This window comes from Gastrolobium bilobum, unplaced genomic scaffold (genome assembly GCF_033153095.1).
Source record: "Gastrolobium bilobum isolate Gb01-03AN ecotype WA unplaced genomic scaffold, APGP_CSIRO_Gbil_v1 utg72547, whole genome shotgun sequence".
Classification (NCBI taxonomy): Eukaryota; Viridiplantae; Streptophyta; class Magnoliopsida; order Fabales; family Fabaceae; genus Gastrolobium; species Gastrolobium bilobum.
The window spans coordinates 174,402-197,425 of NW_026896410.1; the positions used below are offsets into that span (position 1 = coordinate 174,402).

At 36.3% G+C, this 23,024-nt stretch overlaps 2 protein-coding genes across 2 annotated transcripts in view; one reads left to right on the forward strand and one right to left on the reverse strand.

Moving 5' to 3' along the window:
* LOC133299559 (alpha-glucan water dikinase, chloroplastic) overlaps window positions 1-12,723 on the forward strand; it is a 34,887-nt gene extending 22,164 nt beyond the window's left edge. The window contains exons 30-34 of the mRNA XM_061499027.1: window positions 422-520; window positions 4,474-4,647; window positions 4,959-5,051; window positions 5,237-5,352; window positions 12,248-12,723. Coding sequence (XP_061355011.1) covers window positions 422-520; window positions 4,474-4,647; window positions 4,959-5,051; window positions 5,237-5,352; window positions 12,248-12,452 — 687 coding nt within the window. The 3' untranslated portion in view covers window positions 12,453-12,723. The remainder of the gene's footprint in view (window positions 1-421; window positions 521-4,473; window positions 4,648-4,958; window positions 5,052-5,236; window positions 5,353-12,247) is intronic.
* Window positions 12,724-15,413: 2,690 nt separating this feature from the next.
* LOC133299558 (uncharacterized) lies at window positions 15,414-16,633 on the reverse strand. Its single transcript, XM_061499026.1, has 2 exons — window positions 16,422-16,633; window positions 15,414-15,831 (listed from the first exon to the last, which is right to left on the reverse strand). The coding sequence occupies exons 1-2, from the start codon at window positions 16,631-16,633 to the stop codon at window positions 15,414-15,416; spliced, it is 630 nt and encodes a 209-aa protein (XP_061355010.1).
* Window positions 16,634-23,024: the final 6,391 nt, after the last annotated feature.

Genomic DNA, 23,024 nt, shown 5'->3' on the forward strand with positions numbered 1-23,024 from the left:
TATAAACTCCACATTAGTTGCACATACAACTAATGTGGGATTATATATCTCAACATCTTGATTTTGACATCACTCTCTAATCACTCAACTTTAATTGGGATTCCAACAATCATTCTAATTAATATGTGTCACATTTTAAATATGTTTTCTACATTTCTATTGCTAGTTTTGACACCCCAAAAACCCCTTTCCTTCCCTTTCAAATATGTCTTCTTTATTTTTTAATTTTTTAGAGAAGAAGCTGCCCTTTAGTTTTGTTTCTTGCATGACTAGGTACTTTTGCGTATTTTTTTCCTTCTAATGGACCAAAAGTTAATATCTAGTCCAATGTTTTTCTGCTATTTTGATAAAGTTTTTAAAAAACTCCATGCAAAGTGATGTAGAGTCTTACAGATGAAGTCAATGAATTAATTATTTTCAGGTAGAGGAGTTGAAAACTAAGATGAAGAGTTCTGGAATGCCTTGGCCGGGTGATGAAGGTGAACAACGCTGGGAACAAGCATGGAAGGCTATAAAAAAGGTAAGACCTCTCTATTTAAAGTATATTGATAAGCTAGATTTGATGCCTATTTCATTAAAGCTTATATCTTGCTCCAAAAAGAAAGAGTTTTCTTTTCTTGTATATTTGGATCATGCTCCACTGCCTATACATTTTTAACAGGGTCAACATAAATTTGGAAAATTTTTATGAGGTGCTATTAGAGGCCAATCTTTACATGCTATTTTTTTTTCCATTTTCTTCATGTTAAATACTCTTTGTACGAATAATGTGTGTTCCAGAGGTCACATATTCCCTGATATTATTGCCCTGAATCACCCTTTTATATATTTTTTTCATGGATACCTTTTTTTGCAATTATGAATTTATTGGTTGTTCCATAACAATCAAGAATGTAGCAACCCTTAATATGATACATGGTGTTAGAAATACAAGTGTGAGAGATGAGTAATAAAGTCCCACATTGGTTAGGAATGGACTAAGTAGGGTGCATATAAGTGAAAAGACTTTAATGCCTGAAGGTTTTGGGTTGAGATGTGGTGTCATGTCCACTTGTTGTGATTTGGGTTTCCCACTAGAGGTCTCCCTTGTTATGCGCTCCCCCTATCTATCATAACAAATGGTATTCGAGACTAGTTTGGTTGAGTTGAGTATTTAGAGATGGCGGTTTGTGTATGGAGGCCAAACCCATGTTGTGGAACCAAGACATGTGCATTCTTAGTTTGGTTACCTCATTAATACTCGTCGAAGGGGAGAATACTAATATTGAGTCTCACACTTGAGAGGGAGATTGTTGGAAATTCAAGTGTGATTATTGAGTAATTAAGTCTCACATTGGTTAGGAATGGACTAAGTAAGGACAATATAAATGGAGGACTCATAAATCAAATGTCTTAATTTTTTGGGTTAAGATGTGGAATTGAGTCCACGTATTGTGGTTTGGGTTTCTTACTTTAGCTCATTGTTAGTTGGATGGAACCCAGCAAAATACAATACTGAATTCATTAACAATGGAGGCATAACCTTTTTTTTACGTACACTAATACAAAGATAAAATGCTGAAAATAAATCCCAGAACCTCAACTCCCAGAGATCCCCAATTTTCCCCACTAACCAATATTGAATACATCCTACCCACCCTCCTCACACTAGCTACCTTTTATCCTATTTGCAGAATATTCTAGAATAACTAACTAACTGGCCCACTCACTTTTAGGCCCATCAATACTCCCCCTCCAAAATTCACCTTGTCCTCAAGGTGAGGAAAAGAGTATGTGATGTGAGAAAACATCCATCAGGATCCCACTGTTTGAAGCATATGGACCCAATTAGCAATTGCAACGTTTTCATTTCATGAACCTCACCTGCAGTATATTCCCCATTCATTCCCCTCAAATTAGTTTCACTTGCATGCATGGTCGGAACAAGATGTGGCTGAAATTTAGTCTGAAATATGATTGGGCCAACTGCTTGTCCTTGAGATACTTTCTCTTTTGCCTCACTCCCTGCCTTGACTTTCAGAATAGCATCACCCGAAGCACTAGATTCAACATCATAACCAGATGTACACCATCTTGGCAAGTCACCATCAAATACCCAAATTCTATCATGGCCAAACACTCGAAATTTCCACCAAACTTGAGCAGCACTAATTATTCCTTTGCCATCATAAACAGCCAAGTCATCTTTATTTTGTATGCTAAAAAAGAAATTGCGACAGTAAAAGCTTCCTTTGAAGGCAACAGACGTGGCAAATTTGGAGTTTGATCTGCTATTCCATCTACCTCAAAAAAAATGATGAACAAGAAATAGGGTGAATGCCCAATGGCACCTTTTGTAGATGGGAACATCAGTAGGTGCAACACCAAAGGGAAAATAGACCACATATACAATAAACACATTTTCTCAATATTGTGAGTAAACCAACACAGTTCAACATTAACACCTAACTAGGCCTGACCTATTAAATCAGCAAACGGGCCCAAGTTCTCTAACCTGGAGCAACCATATCCATCTAGACCAGCAGCAGCCATAACTTCCCTTTCTCTCCATTTTCTGAAAGGAAGTGCTCGAAAAGCAATTTGTATCAATGTGTCTGCCAAAGCGACATTTCTGACAGCACCCAATGTACCTTTCAAGTTCGGTGGGTCAGGTAATGGTGGGGGAAAGGCCACCTTCTCCGGTGGCGGTGGCGTCGCCGGCTCTTGGGCCTCCATTTTCGCAGCAGCCTTCGCTTTTACAAAACAGAGGGTGCATCGGGTGCATCGTCGGCGGTCAGCCATTTCCTCTGCCGTCAGCTGTCGGTATATCCCACCATGTCTGTCCTCACTGCCGCCGTCGGTCACTAGAGCTGATATCGAACCTTGCCCCTCGATCCTATTTGCCTCCCTTGGACCTATGGTATTGGGGCCAGTGCGTCCTTCACTTGTAGAGCCCATCATATTTCCACCACCATTACCAGTAATATTGGGCCGTAATTTAAAGTTAGTGGAGGCCCAATTGAGAACTTTGTTTTCGGGACACACAGAGGATGCTTCCCCTAACGCATGAATTGGGATTCGATTGAGACTACAGTATCGCCCCATCCTGGAAATCCTGCCATCCAGATCTACACCGAAAAAATCAGGTGCTTCAGCCCTCCTCAACCCTTTCTCCTTGCAGACATTCAATTTTTGTGGTCCACGATCCTCTTGCTTATGCTCTTCCTTAACCTCTTCTTGGTGTTCTTCATCTTCAACCTCTACTACTTCTTCGTATGGCACTGTTTCCTTGTCTTTTTCTTCATTGATTTGCTTTTCTACTACAGGATCTTGTTCTTCTTCATCTTCTTTTGGTTTTTGTTGTCGTTGCTCTTGTACCTCGTCTTCTTCTTCTTTTTCTTTCGCTGCTGCATCTTCTTTCTCTGCACTTTTATTATATTTTTTTCCTTCTACGATATCATCTTCTTCTGTGCTTCGATCTGCTTCTTCTGTCTGTACTTCGATCTCTTTTTCTTTTTTCTTTTTTCCTCTCTTTTTCCTAGGTTGTTCGATATCACTTCCTTCTCTACCAAATAGATCTCAGGTATATATCTCCCTATAAATGCTCTATCAAAGCTCCACCAGCTTACATGGAGACTGAGTCCACTCCAAAATTTGTACCAGTTGAGCGCACGACCTCTCAGCCCCTTCACAGCTTCATTCAGCATATCAACTTCTTGAATTTGATGTGCTTGAAAATGTTGTTCAAGCTCGAGCAACCATCCTCAAGCTTTAATTCCATTTTCGTCTCCATAAAATTGTGGAATCATTTTTTTTTTCTTCCAGATCTGAATCAAAAACACCCCTAGATCGGAAGTGCTCTGTTACCAAATTGATGGAACCCAGAAAAATACAATACTGAATTCATTAACAATGGAGGCATAGCCCTTTTTTTACATATACTAATACAAAGATAAAATGTTGAAAATAAATCCCAGAACCTCAACTCCCAGAGATCCCCAATTTTCCCCACTAACCAATATTGAATACATCTTTCCCACCCTCCCAACACTAGTTACCTTTTATCCTATTTGCAAATATTCTAGAATAACTAACTCACTTTTAGGCCCATCAATTGTCTCCCTTCTTTTGCACTCCCCTAGTGGGTTGACCCATTTCATTCTTACTTTAACACGTGGAATGGGTTAATTCCTAGAAGTTTAATTTAAATTAAGTTTCTAAGAATGAATTTCTTTTGGCATGCAATTTTATGCGCAATCTACTCTCCACTGATTTTCCTTCTTCCTTGTTAATTTTTTTGAATTTTCCTCACTTGTTGCAATAGACATGTTAGCAATGTGCCGTTAAACAAATATGTCTTGCAAAATAGCATTTTTCATGTGTAGTTTATTTTTATCTTCAAATTTTAGTTAAAAAAATGGTTGCCGTACTCTTGTACAATCTTATTTTAGTGCTCATGTATCGATGTCATTGATTTGTTTGATTAACAAAAAGGTGTGGGGCTCAAAGTGGAATGAAAGAGCATACTTTAGCACAAGAAAAGTGAAACTCGACCACGATTATCTTTCCATGGCTGTCCTTGTTCAGGAAGTGATAAACGCTGACTATGCTTTTGTCATCCACACAACGAATCCGTCCTCAGGAGACTCATCGGAAATATATGCTGAGGTATAATTAATGATGTCATGTTTTTGCCTATGCTTCCACACATTTGAAGAAGCATATACTTGAATGTGAAAGCTGAATATTATTTCTGAATGCATAAGAAACTGTACAGTACATTACATCATACAGGCTAAACTAAATTACTTTCCTAGAATAAGGCTCAATCTACAGTAACTAATGACCTATCCTAGTAACAAAATAAATTACAATGATTACAAATGTAACTGATTTGGGAAGTTACAAAACTTATGCAACATATGAATAGAGAATTGAAAGAAGCAATGACATTTGAGTTTGATACTCTTGTGACGTAGGTGGTAAAGGGACTTGGTGAAACACTGGTTGGAGCTTATCCTGGTCGTGCTATGAGTTTTATCTGCAAAAAACATGATTTGAACTCCCCTCAGGTAATTTTGTTATATTATTTTTTTTCCCCATATTATTGAGTATGCTTTGTGTCTTAGTTATTATTTTTTTTATGATTCTGTTAAATATAAGAACATCATTGTGCACATATGAAATTACCTTTGACCATACTGCATCTATTCTATGAATTTTCCATTATGTTGCTAATGGTTTTGCACTTCTTTAGGTCTTGGGTTATCCTAGCAAACCTGTCGGCCTATATATAAGACGGTCAATTATTTTTAGATCTGATTCCAACGGTGAAGATCTAGAAGGTTATGCTGGTGCCGGCCTTTATGACAGGTATACTTTTTGACATCTCTTCCTGAATGAGCATCTTTCATAGAACTAATAGAAATTTGGGGAACAAGTAGTTTCCACTTGTTCTATTTTATTTAGTGAAGTGGCTATCATTTAACTGTTTCACCCATGTAAACAATATGAAATTGAGGCGAAAATTAGACCAAAGATTCAGATTTCATACTCCAAACAAATAGAACATGAAATCTGTGTAGTATAACTTGTCTTTAGCTTAACAATGTTTTGTGCAAGGATAAGAGTATAGTCTTATATCTCCATGCATATTACATTGAGCAAGTGTATCTCACTCTTTGGTCTTTATTTTTTCCTAACATTAAGGTTTCTTCATCTCCTGTTTTTGGTTTTTGTCGTATTCTCTCTCTCTCCCCCCTGTTTTGAATTTATTTTCTTTCTTATTTTCCCTCCACTTTTTGAAGCACCTTTTTGACTTCATATAGGTGAGAACAAAAGTGGGAGAGCATAAGGAGTGAACTCATAATGAATCAACAGATATAGACATTTTATTTTTGATAAATATCTGATTTTCTTTTTTTTTCTATTCCTTCTTGTGATCCTCTTTATGAGCTCAGCTTGGGTGAAGTGCTATTGTGCTTTTGAGAAAGTTGGTCATGGAAAATCCGGTTAAAGTGCCATTTATGACTATTATGAGTTTTAGAATTTGCTTCTTCATAGAAAAAGTTGCAATTTCATGTTATGTTGTTTTCTCTTGTTCTTTTTCCTTTGATTTGAATTTACATTGCTTCTAGAATGCACCTTAAAGGACATCGGAGTTGTGGGAATTAAGTGTGAAAGAGTGTAAATGGACTAAGTGATTGTCATATAAGTAAAATATAATGCATAGATTTATTAATACCTACATGGGCCACCACTGATGCCATGTAGGGCTCGGTCCTACATGGCTACCATGGCAGCTTGTAATCTTTCCTACTCTGAAACCCTTTATACTCAAAGTAAAGCTTCACCCAGTTGACCCATCGATGGGCATCTTCTATAGAGAACAGAAGAATATCCTACTTCCTCCACCATCTGTCTTCAGAGTCCAATATTGACCTTGGTCTCTGCCCATTACCCGACCCATATCCTTCCTCGTATCCAATTCCAGTAGCGTTGCTTCATCTGGATAAACTCTTCAGGTTCCTCTCTTTTGGGTCTGCTCAAATTAGTCCTTCCAGCACTCGAGTCAAGCTTCTTAGAGCTCCCTATCTCTCCTTGTTGCCAGTCCTCCACCATCTGCTTCATCCAAGATTCGAAGCTTCTCTCCAAGAATTCTATTCTTTCCTCCTTTCACATATGTCCCATGAACAACTCCCTGGATCAAGGAGCTCTGATACCAGTTAATATAACTGGTTAAGAAATTGAGAAAGAAAAGGGAGGAAACAAAACAGAATTTTATTAGGAGTATCTTCTCTAATCCGGATCAATGAAGAATCCAAATTCAAGAAGAGAAAGAATGATGTACAATGTGTTATTCTCTCCCTCTAAAACTAACTGTTTCCTAAAACTAACACTAATGTATCCTCTCTGTCTCCTTGCAACCTGCCTGTAATGTCCGGCCACTTCAAGGATCTATGATTGTCCCCACAAACTAATACGAAACTTTTCAGCGTGCTTTGTTCTCACGCACACACTTCCTGGAAAAACTTTCCATGAGATCACCTATCCTAGAATTGCTCGAAGTTAAGCACGCTTAACTATGGAGTTCTTATATTCGGGGCTACCAAAAAGTAGATGCATCTTGTTAGTATAGGTAGTACTAATTAATTCTTATAAGCTATCTCCAACTGTACAGTCCCCCTATCTAGATAGTCTCTGGAATCCCTCTCGTTTGAGTGTTGACTCGATTCATTTATGTATCCCTTGGCTGGAAGCCTGCCAGGAACTGCTCCTTGTTTGTGCCTCTTTTCACCGGCGATCACTCCCCGCCCTCGTCAGCCACCGGGATATTACACTGCCCCTGACTATTCAGTTAAAGGTCCAACTGCTATCAATATTCTATCTACTTTAACTGATTCTGGCTGCTTTAACTTAGACTTTCCTAATTGGGGTTCTTCTCCTAAGATAGCCCCATAATCCTATAAGGAAACAAATTATGAAATATAAAAACCATCTCTAATATCTAAGATACAATAATGATATTATAAGATATTTTCTAGATATATTAATGATTATCATAGAAAAATCTTAAGGGATTTATTAGGATTTCGTTGTTAGTAATTCTTCTAAAATAAATGGGGCCTTAAAATTCTTCTTTTGGCATTGGCTTATTGGAAAATTGGCATTTCTGTTCTTTTTTTATGACAATATTTAGGGAGGGGAGGCTTACCCCATTCCAATATTAGGTATATCACAAGCTTAATTAAGTTTAATAGTGTTACTTAACATCAACAATGACCTACCAATGAATCAAACCCAATACTTTTTAGCCAATGCAGTTTGATCCTAACAATTGAACAAATCCTCTTTGGCATTGGCATTTCTATTCATTTTGTGTAGAAAATTAGAATTCAAACATGTTTCCGTTTTTATTTCCTATTAATTAGGATTGATTAGGATTGATTATGATTGATTAGGATTAATTGTGATTGATTAGAATTGATTGTGATTAGGATTGTGATAGGATTGATTAGTCATCGCTTAGTCATTCTTAGCGATTCTTTCTTGTATAAATACTCACTCATGTAATTTATTCAATATCAATATACAAAAACTTCTTTTCAATATGGTATCAGAGCGGGTTCGTTCCTACCCTAATTCAAATCTGAAATAACCATCCAAACACTTCCATCACCGTCAAACACCTCCTAAACACCGCCTTGAATCTGTCCAACACAGAAACCTAGTTTACTGACCTCCGATCAAAAAAGTGAGGTGACCATTCGACTCAGAAGGATCCGACGAGTCGACCGCCGCTGGACCCATCGCCGTCAGCCGCTGCACGCGCCACCACGCGCCGCCTTCCAGACGTTTTTTTTCCGTCGCGACTTGCACAGACCTTCTCGCCGGCTTCTCCCCTTCCTGTTCCAGAGGTCAGATCAAAAGTTTACAAAACTTGATTTTTCATCAACGGTCAACCCTTCTCTTTTTATTCATGGCTTCCTTAAAACACTCTTTTTATTACCACGAGCAACCTTAAGGCCACTAGTCATGTGGTCCAGCAAGGTACAACTTTCCATGTTGATAGTCAAAATCATTGGATCCTTGATTCTGGAGCCTCTGATCATATGACAGGTAATCTTGGCTTGTTTTGTTCATACACTCCATATTCTGAACCTTCTCGGGTCAAGATCGCCGATGGCAGTTTTTCCCAGATTGCGGGACACGGAACCATTAAACTTTCTGAGTTGATTACTTTGACATCAGTTCTTTATGTTCCTTCTCTGACTTGTAATCTCATTTCCATTAGCAAGCTCACCTCTGAGTTGCATTGCTTTGCTAAATTCTTTCCACATGGTTGTGTTTTTCAGGAACAGGACTCGGAGAGGATGATTGGCAGTGCTAGAGAGGATGGTGGACTTTACTACTTTGAGGAGGATGTGACTCATGAAGCTGTTTTCGTAGAAAAAAACTCTATGTTTCCTTTTGATTCATGTAATGATGTTATGCTGTGGCATCGTAGGCTAGGCCATCCAAATTTTATTTATCTTCAGAAGTTGTTGCCAAACTTATTTATTAATAAAAGTCCAAGTTTGTTTTCTTGTGATATTTGTCAACTTGCCAAGCATACTCGTGCTCATTATCCTTCTAAAGTTCACCATGACTCTTCCCCATTTTCCTTAATTCATAGCGACATATGGGGTCCAGCCCGTGTTAAAAATATTTCAGGTACTCGATGGTTCATTACCTTCATTGATGACCATTCTCGAGTTTGTTGGGTGTATCTTCTAAAGGATAAGTCCGATGCTGCATCCGTGTTTAAAAAATTTCATGCCATGGTTCAAACCCAATTCCAAGTTGCTATACAAATTCTTCGTACAGATAATGGCAAAGAGTATTTTAACTCTATTCTTGGAGAATATCTTTCCCAACATGGCATCCTTCACCAAAGCTCGTGTCCTGACACCCCCCAACAAAACGGAGTTGCGGAAAGAAAAAACCGACATCTCCTTGAAGTTGCTCGGGCTCTTATGTTTACCACGAGTGTTCCTAAATATCTTTGGGGAGAGGCAGTTCTCACTGCCTCGTATCTGATAAATCGAATGCCATCTCGCATTCTGAAATTTCAGTCTCCTCTTTCTAGTCTTGTTCGTATCTTCCCTTCCTTCCGAGGTGTCTCCTCCTTACCTCTCAAGTTATTTGGTTGTGTTGTATTTGTCCATATTCCCTCCCATCAACGGTCTAAGCTTGATCCTAAGTCTCTCCAGTGTGTCTTTATTGGTTATTCTCCTACTCAACGTGGCTATAAGTGTTATTCACCCTCTCTTCGTAAGGTCTTTGTCTCTATGGATGTCACTTTTTCTGAGAATGACCCTTTCTTCCCCTCGACTTCTCTTCAGGGGGAGTCTATAGGAGTAGATGAAGATCAGTCATGGGAACCTATTAATGCCACAATATTACCTCTACTTTTGGAAACAGGGGGAGCTACAGAATCCTCACCATCAGGAGCCTCCTCAAAATGGGGACAAGTTTATAGCAGGCGAAAGCCTCCTCAAAGTGTGAATAACCCAGAGCCTCTACACTGCCAGGATTCTGAACCATGTTCTAGTTCCAGCACCCCAATACTTGAGTGTCATGGTGAAAATGATCTACACTTGCCCATTGCTCTCAGAAAAGGTACTCGATCTTGTACTACTCATCCTATTTCTAATCATATTTCATATGGAAAGTTGTCCCCAGGGTTTCGTGCTTTCAATACTATGTTGGATAGTACAAAGATACCGAGAAATATACATGGGGCTCTCAATGATAAAAAATGGAGGGATGCTGTCTTTGAAGAAATGAATGCTTTAGAAAGAAATGGAACTTGGGAGATAGTGACCCTACCCAAAGGAAAAAAGGCAGTAGGATGCAAATGGGTGTTTACAATAAAATTCAATGCAGATAATAGCATCAACAGATACAAGGCAAGATTGGTTGCAAAGGGTTTCACTCAGACTCATGGGATAGATTATCATGAGACTTTTGCTCCGGTTGCTAAAGTCAATACCATCCGAGTTCTCTTATCTCTTGCTGCCAATCTAGATTGGCCTCTGCAACAGTTAGATGTGAAGAATGCATTCCTAAATGGTGACTTACATGAAGAAGTCTATATGGATCCTCCACCTGGTTTTGAAAAGGGAAATGGATCAGTGTGTAAACTAAAAAAGTCTCTATATGGATTAAAACAGTCTCCCAGAGAATGGTTCGACAAATTCACACAAGCAGTCAAAAGAAGAGGCTTCATTCAAGCACAGACTGATCATACTCTCTTCCACAAACACTCTAAGGATGGTAAAATTGCTATTCTTATTGTATATGTAGATGATATAATTCTTACAGGTGATGATATTGAGGAATTGAACACCTTGAAGAAATTTCTAGCAGCTCAATTTGAACTCAAAGACCTTGGCACTCTCAAATATTTCCTTGGTATGGAAGTTGCTAGGAGCAAAACAGGCATCACTCTAACACAAAAGAAATATGTTCTAGATCTTTTGTTGGAAACAGGAATGTTAGGGTGTAAACCTGCTGAGACACCTGTGGAACCTAATACCAAGTTAGGTATTGAAGATGGGAATGAGGTGGATAAAGAACAATATCAGCGATTGGTTGGTAAACTAATCTACTTATCTCATACGCGTCCTGACATTGCCTTTGCGGTGAGTATGATTAGTCAATTCATGCACTCACCCAAGGAGAAGCATCTTAGTGCAGTCTATAGGGTGCTTAGATACCTCAAGAATACTCCAGGAAGAGGATTATTCTTTAAAAAGGGGTATAAAAGGACAATTGAAATCTACACTGATGCAGATTGGGCAGGCTCATCAGTAGACAGAAGATCTACCTCAGGCTATTGCACCTATGTGTGGGGAAATCTTGTTACTTGGAGAAGCAAAAAGCAAACAGTGGTTGCAAGAAGTAGTGCTGAAGCAGAATTTCAAGCTTTAGCTCATGGAGTTTGTGAAGGAATCTGGTTGAGAAGACTTCTTCAAGAGTTGAAGATTTCATATTCCCTACCAATAAAACTATATTGTGACAACAAGGCAGCTGTTAGCATTGCTCAAAATCCTGTGCATCATGATCGAACAAAGCACGTGGAAGTTGATCGTCACTTCATCAAAGAAAAATTAGATGATGGAAGTGTGCATTTGATATATGTTCCAACCAAAGAGCAAACGACAGATGTCCTTACCAAGGGCCTACACCGTCCAGCATTCGAAGACTTGATTGGCAAGTTGGGAATGATCAATATTTACCTCCCAACTTGAGGGGGAGTGTAGAAAATTAGAATTCAAACATGTTTCCGTTTTTATTTCCTATTAATTAGGATTGATTAGGATTGATTATGATTGATTAGGATTAATTGTGATTGATTAGAATTGATTGTGATTAGGATTGTGATAGGATTGATTAGTCATCGCTTAGTCATTCTTAGCGATTCTTTCTTGTATAAATACTCACTCATGTAATTTATTCAATATCAATATACAAAAACTTCTTTTCAATATTTTGTTTTAAACTTGCAATTATAAATGCATTCTACTCATGAAAGCTTATAACCTCTCAAGTTATAAAAGCCTATTTATGTTGCTAATTGTTGTCAGTTGTTGTGTAAAGTTTCAGTCTGTCCGTGATATGTGCATTGAGGATTATTTTGTCCTGTGAACTCTTTCAATTAATTGTTTTGCAATTCTATTGAAGGCTCTCTGACATTGGTTAACTGATTTTCCTTTCTGAGCAGTGTGCCAATGGATGAAGAGGAAAAAGTGGTCCTTGATTACTCATCAGACCAACTGATCATTGATGGTAGTTTTCGCAAGTCAATCTTGTCAAGCATTGCCCGTGCAGGAAGTGCAATTGAAGAGTTGTATGGCTCTCCTCAGGACATTGAAGGTGTCATCAGGGATGGAAAAGTCTATGTTGTCCAGACAAGACCACAAATGTAGGCCTCTACACCCATATCACCTAAGTCACCGACCTCAACTATGTTCATCCCCGTGCAAATGGCGCTTCAAAGGTGAGGTAGCTTCTGCGAGTTTGAGAGTAAACATGCGGATTACAGATTTGGCTTATAGATTTAATGTAAGTGTTATTAAAATAAAGAATAATTATTTACCAAAAATAAATAAATAAAGAATAATTTATAAGTGTAATGTAATAATAAATTAAGAAAAGTTTATATGGTCCTTTTTTTCCCCTCGTATATATTATATCTGAAATTTCCTCTTCCTAATCAAGATTGAATTTTTACTTGAGATCGATGGATCATGGTTAGGTTTCATAATATGTGATTGAATTTGTTATTTCAATTTTTTTATTCAGAGAACCTTTTTAAATCGTGCTTAAGTTAATCAATGCAGGGTGGTGTGAGTGACATGGAGTTCTGTTCTCCTTAACCAAAGTCTTAATTCAAGTCTGTGAATGAAAAAAATGGGCATTAAAGGAGCTTTGTCTTCCTAAGTGTGTTTACTCAGTTTGGTTGAATTAGTCCGGGTTCAAAGTGGTTTCTGGATATTGGGGTTCTTAAACAAACAAAAAAATGTATATAAGTTAAAATCATTAGTCTCCTGCTTTATTCAATGGTTTCATTGAATTTGATGTTAGCTCTCTTGATCAACGTTGTGATCCAAGTTTGCTCTCCTTTAATAGTAGTGGTGAAATTTTATGACAACAGCAGCAACCGGAAAAAGAGTAGAAACTATGAACATATTTAAGCTACTAAATCATGAGTCCTTTAGAATTAAGATGGTTTACTATAGTTATTTAGTATTCGATGTTTCCTTCCGGGATATAACTGGAAACGAAGAAAGAAACAGCAATAGGTGACAAAGACAGTAGCCAATGAGTAGTTCGATTGAAAAGGAAATAAGATAAGATCCTAGCAGATAACAACAGAGAACAGAACTCAATTGGGTAGTTGAATGAAAACAAAGCCTTGTATTATTGGCATTAGTCTCAGCAGTTCAAGAAATTGAAGCAAATCAACAGTACAGCAAGTCGAAACAATTAATACAAGGAAAATCAGATTGAACAATAATGACAGAAAATTACAAGCAAAATTATATCAAAAAAAAATTAGTGTAGAGAAATTAGAGGCTCTCTAATCTCTCTCAAATCTCATGACTCAATTCAGATGTCAGATATCTAGATTTTTTCGTTCATACTCCTACTTATACTGTCAGATTTCTGCCAATGCTCAAGTCCCTTGCTGCTTTCTGTTTAGCCTGCTCTAGAATATTCTTTGTTAACACACTCCTTGCTATTTCTCTTGCGGGAAATGTGGGGACGTATGAGAATACAACGGTGAACCAAGAGCTCTGCTAACTAAAAAACAAGAAAGGAAGGTGATATAAATACAGTAAACGTAGTGCATTTTTCTTTACAACTGCGAGGCATCCAATCTGCTACTGCTGTTTTTACCTTTAGTTTACATTTTCAGCCAATGCTGATCAAGGCGAGTTCTAGAGCTCAGCAATCATATAACTGTATGATAATTATTCCTTTAAGAGCTTGTACTTGATACAGTATGGCGAAACGTAAAAGGTTGACTGCATAGTGATATGCAGTTCATAATTGAACGTTGAAGAACATTCTTACAAATACCTTTTGACAACTGAAAAATAGGCTAACTTAGCACTTCAAATTATCTAATCTGAGTGAAATTCTTTTTAATCACTTGTACTTTTTGAAAGGTTTCACTCTTTTCAGTATTAATTGCTACTCACCTGACGACATGGAAAGTAGATGGAAATGGGTGATAACTCTAGCAAAACTCACTGGTGAGTAAGATGAAATTTTCACATGCGGATAAATAGTATCCATTTTTTAAAATAGAACTGATGTTTAGTTCATTACATTGGGTAGATGCAGGGCAACTTGTCATCCTGTAGTTCAGTCCAATCGTACTTATAAACTTTGCTCTCTCATTAAATGCGCATATATATAAGGGGTTAAGAAGGTAGATTATTGAAACAATTCAGTAGTGATGGGTTCTTTATTAATTTTATCAAATAAGTTACGAAGTCTTTTTGTATTGAGGAAAATTTTTGTAAGTTTTTTTTATCAAAAGTATGTAACTTATGCCTTTTCCAGAAAAGATCAAATTCATAATTTTAATATATAAAAACTACTAACTTTGCAAGTAACAATCAAATAACATACTTTTAATAAAAATTACAACAGTTCCAATCGAAACATATATAAAAGTAATTTTTTTTCATCTTTAACAAATATTTTAAGTGACTAAAGCACTATCTTTTCAACGGTGGACTAAGAAAAAGCCATATATTAATGGCTAATTTAGTTTTCGTTTTGACAAGTAACGCAAAATAAGAAATGATAGTTTGTCAAGTTTCTTACACAAAGAACTTACAAGTTGCAGCTTTAGATCAGGATTACCCCACAGCATGCACTCTCGAAATTTTAAAAAGAGGCATATTTCGAGTATGTGCATTATTTACCTTGGACTCACAATTACACACTGAAACTAAACACTTGAAACACAATGACACTGAGGCATGATACTCTCTAATTGATCTTCTCAGATGATATGAAGTCATGCAAGAAGATTTTAGTCGTCCAAATACAAATTACGCTAATTCTTTTCAAAGCTTTAATAGCTCTGCTGCTGCTGCAAATTAGAAAATTTGCAGTAAAACTTATTTCTACTAGGATCCGGATCCGTATTCTGGAAATTCTTTTTTTATTCCAGGATTCGACTCCGTGTCCTAGTGTAAATATGTTTGCTGCACTTTTTTCCACAATAGAATTCTTTTCAATCCTTTTTCCTTAGATTATTCTCTCTTTACGGTTGATTTGTATCTAAACGGCTGAAATCCTCTAACATATGACCTTATATATGACATGAGATGACACGAAACTATTATGAGAAGGTAGACAACAAATCTTCAGCAATCAGTCCTAAGCCCCGACACTTTTATCCACACTTCATTTAAGCGCTCAGTTTCACGAGAGGAAGCATTGTACTGAGCAATAGTATAGGAACTCGTATCTTGTATCCTTGCTGAACTTCCATTTAAGTGCTTGTTTAGGGTGCTTAAAAAAGCTTCAATTTCTTTGTTAATGTTACCATCCTTAGCAAACCCACTGAATTTCCAAACTGCTATGCATTGAGTGTTCCATTTCTCTACCTGCAACTTCAGTTCAGGATTGGGCTGCGGAGGTTTCCCCTGAAAGTAAGCAGATACATACAATCTTACACTGTAGCCATCCCCAGAGGGTGATGAGGGGATGCTCGTTATGACCGGAGAAGTAAATGCAAGTTTTGAAGAATTCAAATTGGCTCCATGCATATATTGATACAACCTGGTGCATGATTAAGAATAAGATATAAGCAAAAGAATTATATGCTACTTAGAAAATTAAACTATATGAAGATAATAATCTGTAGAAGAGGAAAAAGAAAATTATTTAGACTAGAATTTATCAAAAAATTTATATATCTCACGTATAAATCACTCCCTATTAAACCCATAAGGTGAAAACAATCTTTGTAACCAGTTCTACTATTGTAAATTTGCATAAAAACTATTTCCTGTCTTCAATTAAGTGAAAGGTTATATTGACAAAAAAATTTTTTTTTTACAAATTACACTATGTCTTACGAGTAAGACTTTACCAAGAGTGTCTTATTGGTAAGACATAGTGTAGTTTGTAAATAAAAAATTTATAAATATAACTTTATCCCACTTTTTAATAACAAAGTAGCAGTTTTACCATAACTTCATACTGCCATCTTTTATAATATCTCATATATTTACAAAAAATTCCAAAATAAAATTATAAGATGCAGGGTTAGTATTATGTGATGATGTTTGAGAAGAATCCGGTATGGTATAATATAACATTTTGTCTTGTGTTCTCATACATCATTCGAAATGAGAAATTAAAAAAACCTGTGAAATCCACTTTTGGTGGACTTTTCGAAGGAAGTTCCTGAAACAGGAGCTGACATCCATGAGGATTCATTGTAGAGTCTGATCTGAAAATCTGATTCAGACAATATCACTGTGTACTTTGGTGATTCAATAGCGCTCACTAGGTTGCCACAGCAGCAACACATTGCTATGGACAAATAGTAAAGAAAGAACACTAGTGTTGTTTCCATCTTCTGCTTGCCTCGTCTTTCTAAACTATGAGCCTGTTAAATTTTATCAGATATTCAGATAAGTGGGGTTTTAAATAGGCAGAGTAAACACTCATATAAGTGGGGTTTTCGTCACTAACCACATTATTTGTATAAGGTCTTAATAAATGATGCTTTATTTTTTTTTTTCAAGAATATCATAAAATGCTTTTGAACCTAGAATATTTAGCTATTGCCGCATTAAGTTATAAAAACACTATTTACCATTAGACTTTTTAAAAATAATTTGTAAAGAATCATTTCAATCTAAAAACTTACATTAATGGTTTCATATTTTTTTAACACTTCTCGTCACACAAGAATTTATTAGACTTGAAAAGTGAATGATGCATCAGGTTCAACTTACATGTGCTAAAAAATTTCATAATATTTAATTATTTTTTATTAAGAGAATGAGAACTGTGAAGATCGAACTTATGACCACTTAATCATGTTGACTTAGTATTATGTAAAGAATTATTTCAACCCAAAAATTTAAGCTATTGAATAGGATTATATTAATGGTTTTATATTTCTCTAACATAATTTATGTTGAGCCTCAATTCTTATATAATAACTAACTTGGGTGGATTGTATATAAATTCTTATTAATAAGTTAGAGGAAAATATAAGAATAATGTTGCAGGAATGATATTTTGTCCTACAACATTATTATAACAATATATTTCAGAAAGTATATAGTTATAACATTAAAATTCTTTTTTTGCTCTCTTTCCAGTCACTTTTCAGAACTTGTCGATTGACGTGGTGAGAAAGAAAAAAATCAACTTTAATATTATAATTATATACCTCGGAGTACAAAGTTACAAGGGGATTGCTGGAAAAATTTATTATCCTCCAAGATGACATCCGATGAACCCTAAGTTAAATGAATGCTTCTTTTATTATTTTCTTTCTGAGGTAGTATAGCAAATAATAATTAAGAAGAAGATGCAGAAAATTAGCTTCTTTTGCCGCGTACTATTAGCAATAAATTGTTCTTATTTTAATGGACTGATTTCTATTTTATTTTGACTGTGGAGTGTTGAAAATACAGGTAATTGGGCCTAAAGAGAACCAATATGGCTCATTTAAGGAAAAGGTAATTGTATTTTTACTTACAAAATTTTACCTCACTGTTTTCAGATAAGAAAAAAAGAAGGTCACGTTAATGAGATGTAAGGTTAGAACAATTTTGAATCCTTGGATGGACAAAAAGATCAAAGGGCAGCAAATGTTTAAAGAAGATTTGTTAATAGATGTTTTGTGGGTTGTAACAACTAGACTGAATAGTTTTTAGTTTTTCTTTAATTTTCTGTGAAGAGTTTTTGGTTTCTTTTGAGAGTCTTGAAACTGTGTAAGCTTGATGAAAATGTGATCAAGTTCTTGACAATGAAGAGCATTGACAACACATCTTCAAGGGAGAGAGTATCTTCAAGGGAGAGAGCAAGTACCCTCATGCAAGCTGATTTCTCTACTTCTTCCTAGCTCTAGTTTAGGAATTTTGTTTTGCTTAAATACTAGTCTGGAAATTTTCACTCTAAGATCTCTTTTCTTGATATTTGGTAATGCATGTTGTTTGTAATTCAGACTCTCTAATTTTGTTTCTTGTTAATATGGAATTCTAAGTTCTTTTTCTGGGATTCAAGATGATTGGATGATATCCCTATTTTTATGAATACTGTGATGCTTTCTTTAGTCTCATTTATTAGCAATTCTTCAATTTTAAGTCCAAGAGAACCATGGGAATGGATTTGTTGGGCTTCCTCCTTCAATGCTAAGCCCAAGTCAATTGAAGGGTTTCCTAAAAACCCTAAATCCTAGATCTCACCTCCTCTATATATTCATTAGTTGTGGGTGGAGACTAAGTTAGAATGAGAAAAAATTATTGAGAGATTTGTGAGCAAAGTTTTGAGCTTTGCATTTGAGAGACCTCTAGAGAGAGTTTGAGTGAAACAACTCTAGGGAAGTTTGATTATCACCATTGTTGGAGAGGTTGAGTTAACCACCACATTGGTGAATCTTGATTCTTTGTACCCATTATTTTCATAGTGGATGTTTGAACTGGACTAGGTCCCGCGGGTACTTCTTCATTGGAGAAGGTTTTCCCACGTTAAAATCTGTTTGTGTTCTCTCTCTCTCCTTTGTGTTTTTTTGTTTTTTTCGCTGCGGTGCACGACCTGGTGAAGTTCAGGCCGAGATAATATTGCCGAGATCCGAGATCCAGAATCTTGTTGACTGACTTCCGTAAAAGGCTTCTGAGCCGAGTTAAGGGAACCGAGTTTCCAACAGGATCTTGGATCAATTTAGCATTGTGATTGGGAAATCGGGTTGTGTTCTTTTGCTAATTAAACCCTTGAGGTTAGGGATAATCCAAGGAGGTATTTGATATAATTCTTAGAGATTCAGAAGATCTTGAGAAAGGAAGCTTTTGAGGAACTGAACTGGAATTGGAAAATTCTAGTGAAATAGCATTAGTGAGTCGAATTATGAGATTAAAGTGTCATAGCACTGCAAAAATGCAAGAATGCATAGTTTCTGGAACACCCATGATTCAAGAATCCTAGATACTCCACATTTGTGTTCATCCTTTTATCATTGTTATTAATCAGTTCTGAATATTAACCAAGTTTATAAAAAAAAAATTAGTTTAAAGTTTAATAGTGTACACATTCAAGAAATAAGAATAGAAAATAAAAAGAGACTAAATCAACCGCTCCCTAGAGAGTGATTCTAATCTTTGGATTTTACTACCGAACACGTACCCTAATGTGCTAGTATAAAGTGCTGAAGTTGATAGGTTTTGAATTGAGCTAACTATATTTGGTCCTCTGCATAAATAATTAAACGTAAAGCAATAGCACTTCAAGGATTATATATTCGTAAGTGATTTTATTCCTTCACAAACTGATTTTGTTGTCTACCACTATTCATCATCAAAACCAAAGATAGTAAGCCCATTAGCATTCATCGTACCACCAGAAACCGAATCATATATAAGTGGGGCAATACGAATAGTAGAGCAAGAAAATTTTGTGATAGGAGGTCAAGAATTCAAAATTCACATTAAATTAGGACATAAAACAGAGTAGTTGATCGACACGTAATCAGGTTACAAGAATTAATTTTGTAAGTTTTCTTTGTACACAATGAACAGTTATGAAGCACCACATTTCAAAAACCTCGACGTGTTGTGTCCGACACTCTTAGACACTCCGACACTCCCCGACACTTCAACACGTGTTGTAAAAACTTAAAAAAAATTCAAAGGTTGCGTTGCGTTGCATTTTTAGTTCTAACTATTAGATTAGTTAGATTACTATTACCATTTTATTGAATTTAATATAAATATTTGTGATATCTTATGTTTCTTTGCAAAATCAATGAGTATTATAAGTTTAGCTTTATTTTTTTGTTAAATTATTAAATATTAAATGTAATATACACAACATAAATTAAAAATATTATTCAATATCAAAACGTATCCTAACGTGTCAAAATCTAACATTTTTTAGAATTAACGTGTCGGAGTGTCGGGTCAGAGTGTTTCATGTCCCGTATAAGTATCGGTGCTACATAGATGAAAACCTTTCTTTTAAGTTAAATACAGTCTAGGACAAAGGTTTGATGAACCTGAGGGACTCCACCACCGGGAATACCTATATCTGATGTATCTTGATCGATCTTATTGGGTACAGTCCAAGCCTAATCATGGCTCACTTTATGTTTTCTGCATTATCTTCCCAAGTTACAGACAAAAGAATGTTGACAAGTCAAAGATCCAATAAAAGCGAACACCATTGGTAGAGAATTAATTAATTAATGTGATCAAATTCTCAAGTGCTTTGGTATGTTGTAAAAGTTTATGGAGCTTGGACTGGTAAAGACTTTCCAGATTCGCTTTGTGTGGCCAAGATTTACGGTTCTGGCATGAGATAATAACAAAATAGCCTTAAATGAAACATGGAACAAATCGAAACAAATAAAAAGGAAAAAAGGAATGCACTACAGAATGGACTAGAAAGCATTGCATGCTGAAGAGATTCTTGTGTACATTATCATTACGATTGCGTGAGATAATATAATTTTTTAATGTTAATTCGACATGTAAAGAACTTTGGGATACACCACTCCAAAAGCTAGTTCAAAGGGTAGGAGTTATTAGATATTAGGTATAAGGGTAGTTTAGTATTTTAATGATATTCTAGATCTCTCTTTTATGTTATGCTCTTCTATATAAGAGCTCACTCATTGTACAAATCAATTCACCACAATCAATGAAATCAATATTTTCTCTTTACTCTCTCTTACCTTCTAATATGGTATCAGAGCATTTTTATCCTCCCTGAATGGAGGTTCCGCTGCCAACATTTTTTTTTTTTTTTAAAATCTCTTCGTCCAGATATCCTCTGCATCTGTATCTTTTCACTCCTTTTCTTCCAGATCTGTTTTGCATCAGCTTTTTTTCTCCTCTTTTCTTCCAGATCTGATCCTGATTTGTGAATTTTCTTTTCTTTTTCTCATGCATCTTATAATCTATCGGTTGATTTCAACATCAGAGATGATGCTTTCAACTCTCTCCTCCGAAGACTTCCTCTCCGGCGAGTCACACCATCAGGTTCGCTGTTGCAGTCCCACAGTGCAACTGCCGTCGTCCGCTTTCAGTTCTGGTTCGTAGTCAGAACCTGTTCGAATCTCCGTCGTTCTGTTCTTTTTCGGCCAGTCACCGTCGAATTTTCGGCTGCGTCTTCTTATTTTCGGGTCATCATCTTCGACCGCGTCTCATTTTCCGGCCGCATCATCATCCCGCCGACCTTGTTCCAGATCGTTCACATTTCAGATCTGCATTTTTTTTTTCTTCTCCCACCGTTTCTGTAGATCGTTTCAGATATCATCCATCTCATTTTTTTTCCTTCTCCTTCTCTGATATTTCTCTTGCTCGCATGGTTCACCATTCGCGTCCTTGTTGGTGTTGGATTTTTCATCAGATCTATAATTTTTTTTCTCATCTATTTTTTTTCTTTCCATTTTTTATATGTGTTTTTCTTATGTCTCTCCTATTATGGACTCTCCGATTAATGGCCTTTTCTGGAGATATATTTCTTTGCTACTGAGTGGCTTCTATTTGGCCTTGATTCCATGGCTGGGATGTTGAGTTTTTTGTTGCACACTAACTATTTGCTGCTTTGTGTCACTAAGCCATTACGCTTTAGTTTCTGCAATTTTGTTCAGAATTCATTTTTGGGTTATGTATTTGTTTTCTGAATTTGCTTATGCTGCCATTCCTATTTTGGACGTTCTGTTGATGTTAGGCTTGTATTTGGCCAATTTGATTTTATTCCCACATATGTTTGTGGTGTTCTTCAAGTCTGATTTGGCTTGTATTTGGTTTATTTTTGCCATTGTTTTGGCTTTATTTTGACTTCCTATTCAGGGGGAGCATTGTTCATGTTGCTGATGTTTATTTCAGCACATTTGATTTTGCCGATGTCCATCCCGGCACCGTTTGGTATTTTGTGGCTGATGTCTATCCCAGCCCTCTCTTTCCTTTACTGATGTCCATCCCAGCCTTTCCTTCCTTTGCTAATGTCCATCCCAGCACATTATAGCTGATGTCCATTCCAGCACTGTCTCTTTATTAGCTGATGATCATGTTATTTGGTTTTTATGTTTTCTTGATTTTTCTTGTTCAAGATGGAAGTTCTCTTTGTTCACTCTCCATCTTGAGGGGGAGTATTAGATATTAGGTATAAGGGTAGTTTAGTATTTTAATGATATTCTAGATCTCTCTTTTCTGTTATGCTCTTCTATATAAGAGCTCACTCATTGTACAAATCAATTCACCACAATCAATGAAATCAATATTTTCTCTTTACTCTCTTTTACCTTCTAATAGGAGTGTCCAAGACCTTATAAACTCCACATTATGTGAGACTATATATCTCAACACGCCCCCTCACACGAGAGCCCATTGGGCTAGAAGAGTGGACAGTGCAACAAGCCCAGCCTACCTATGCTAAGAAACGCCACACGAGAAAGTGGGGGGCGGCGAGGCTCTGATATCATGTAAAGAACCTTGGGATACATCACCTCAAAAGCTAACTCAAAGGGTGAGAGTACCCAAGACCTTATAAACTCTACATTAGTTGCACATACAACCAATGTGAGACTATATATCTCAACAGGCTATAATACAGAATTCACATACACGTGTATACCAGGATTTTTTTTACCCAATAGAAGTAAAACAAAGGCAAATAATCATGACTTGTGGCTAAATTAGCAAATCAAATCAGAGCTAGAAAATTTTGTGAAAGGGGCAAAGACGAATTTACATAATTAAAATGTGGTAAGTTTTATTCGTAAATAAGGA

Excerpts from the sequence above, each read along its gene's own strand:
- LOC133299558 (XM_061499026.1), bottom strand. The coding sequence starts at position 16,633 with ATGGAAACAACACTAGTGTTCTTTCTTTACTATTTGTCCATAGCAATG. Across the intron at positions 15,832-16,421 it reads ACCAAAAGTGGATTTCACAG|GTTGTATCAATATATGCATG; the intron begins GTTTTTTTAATT and ends ATCATGCACCAG.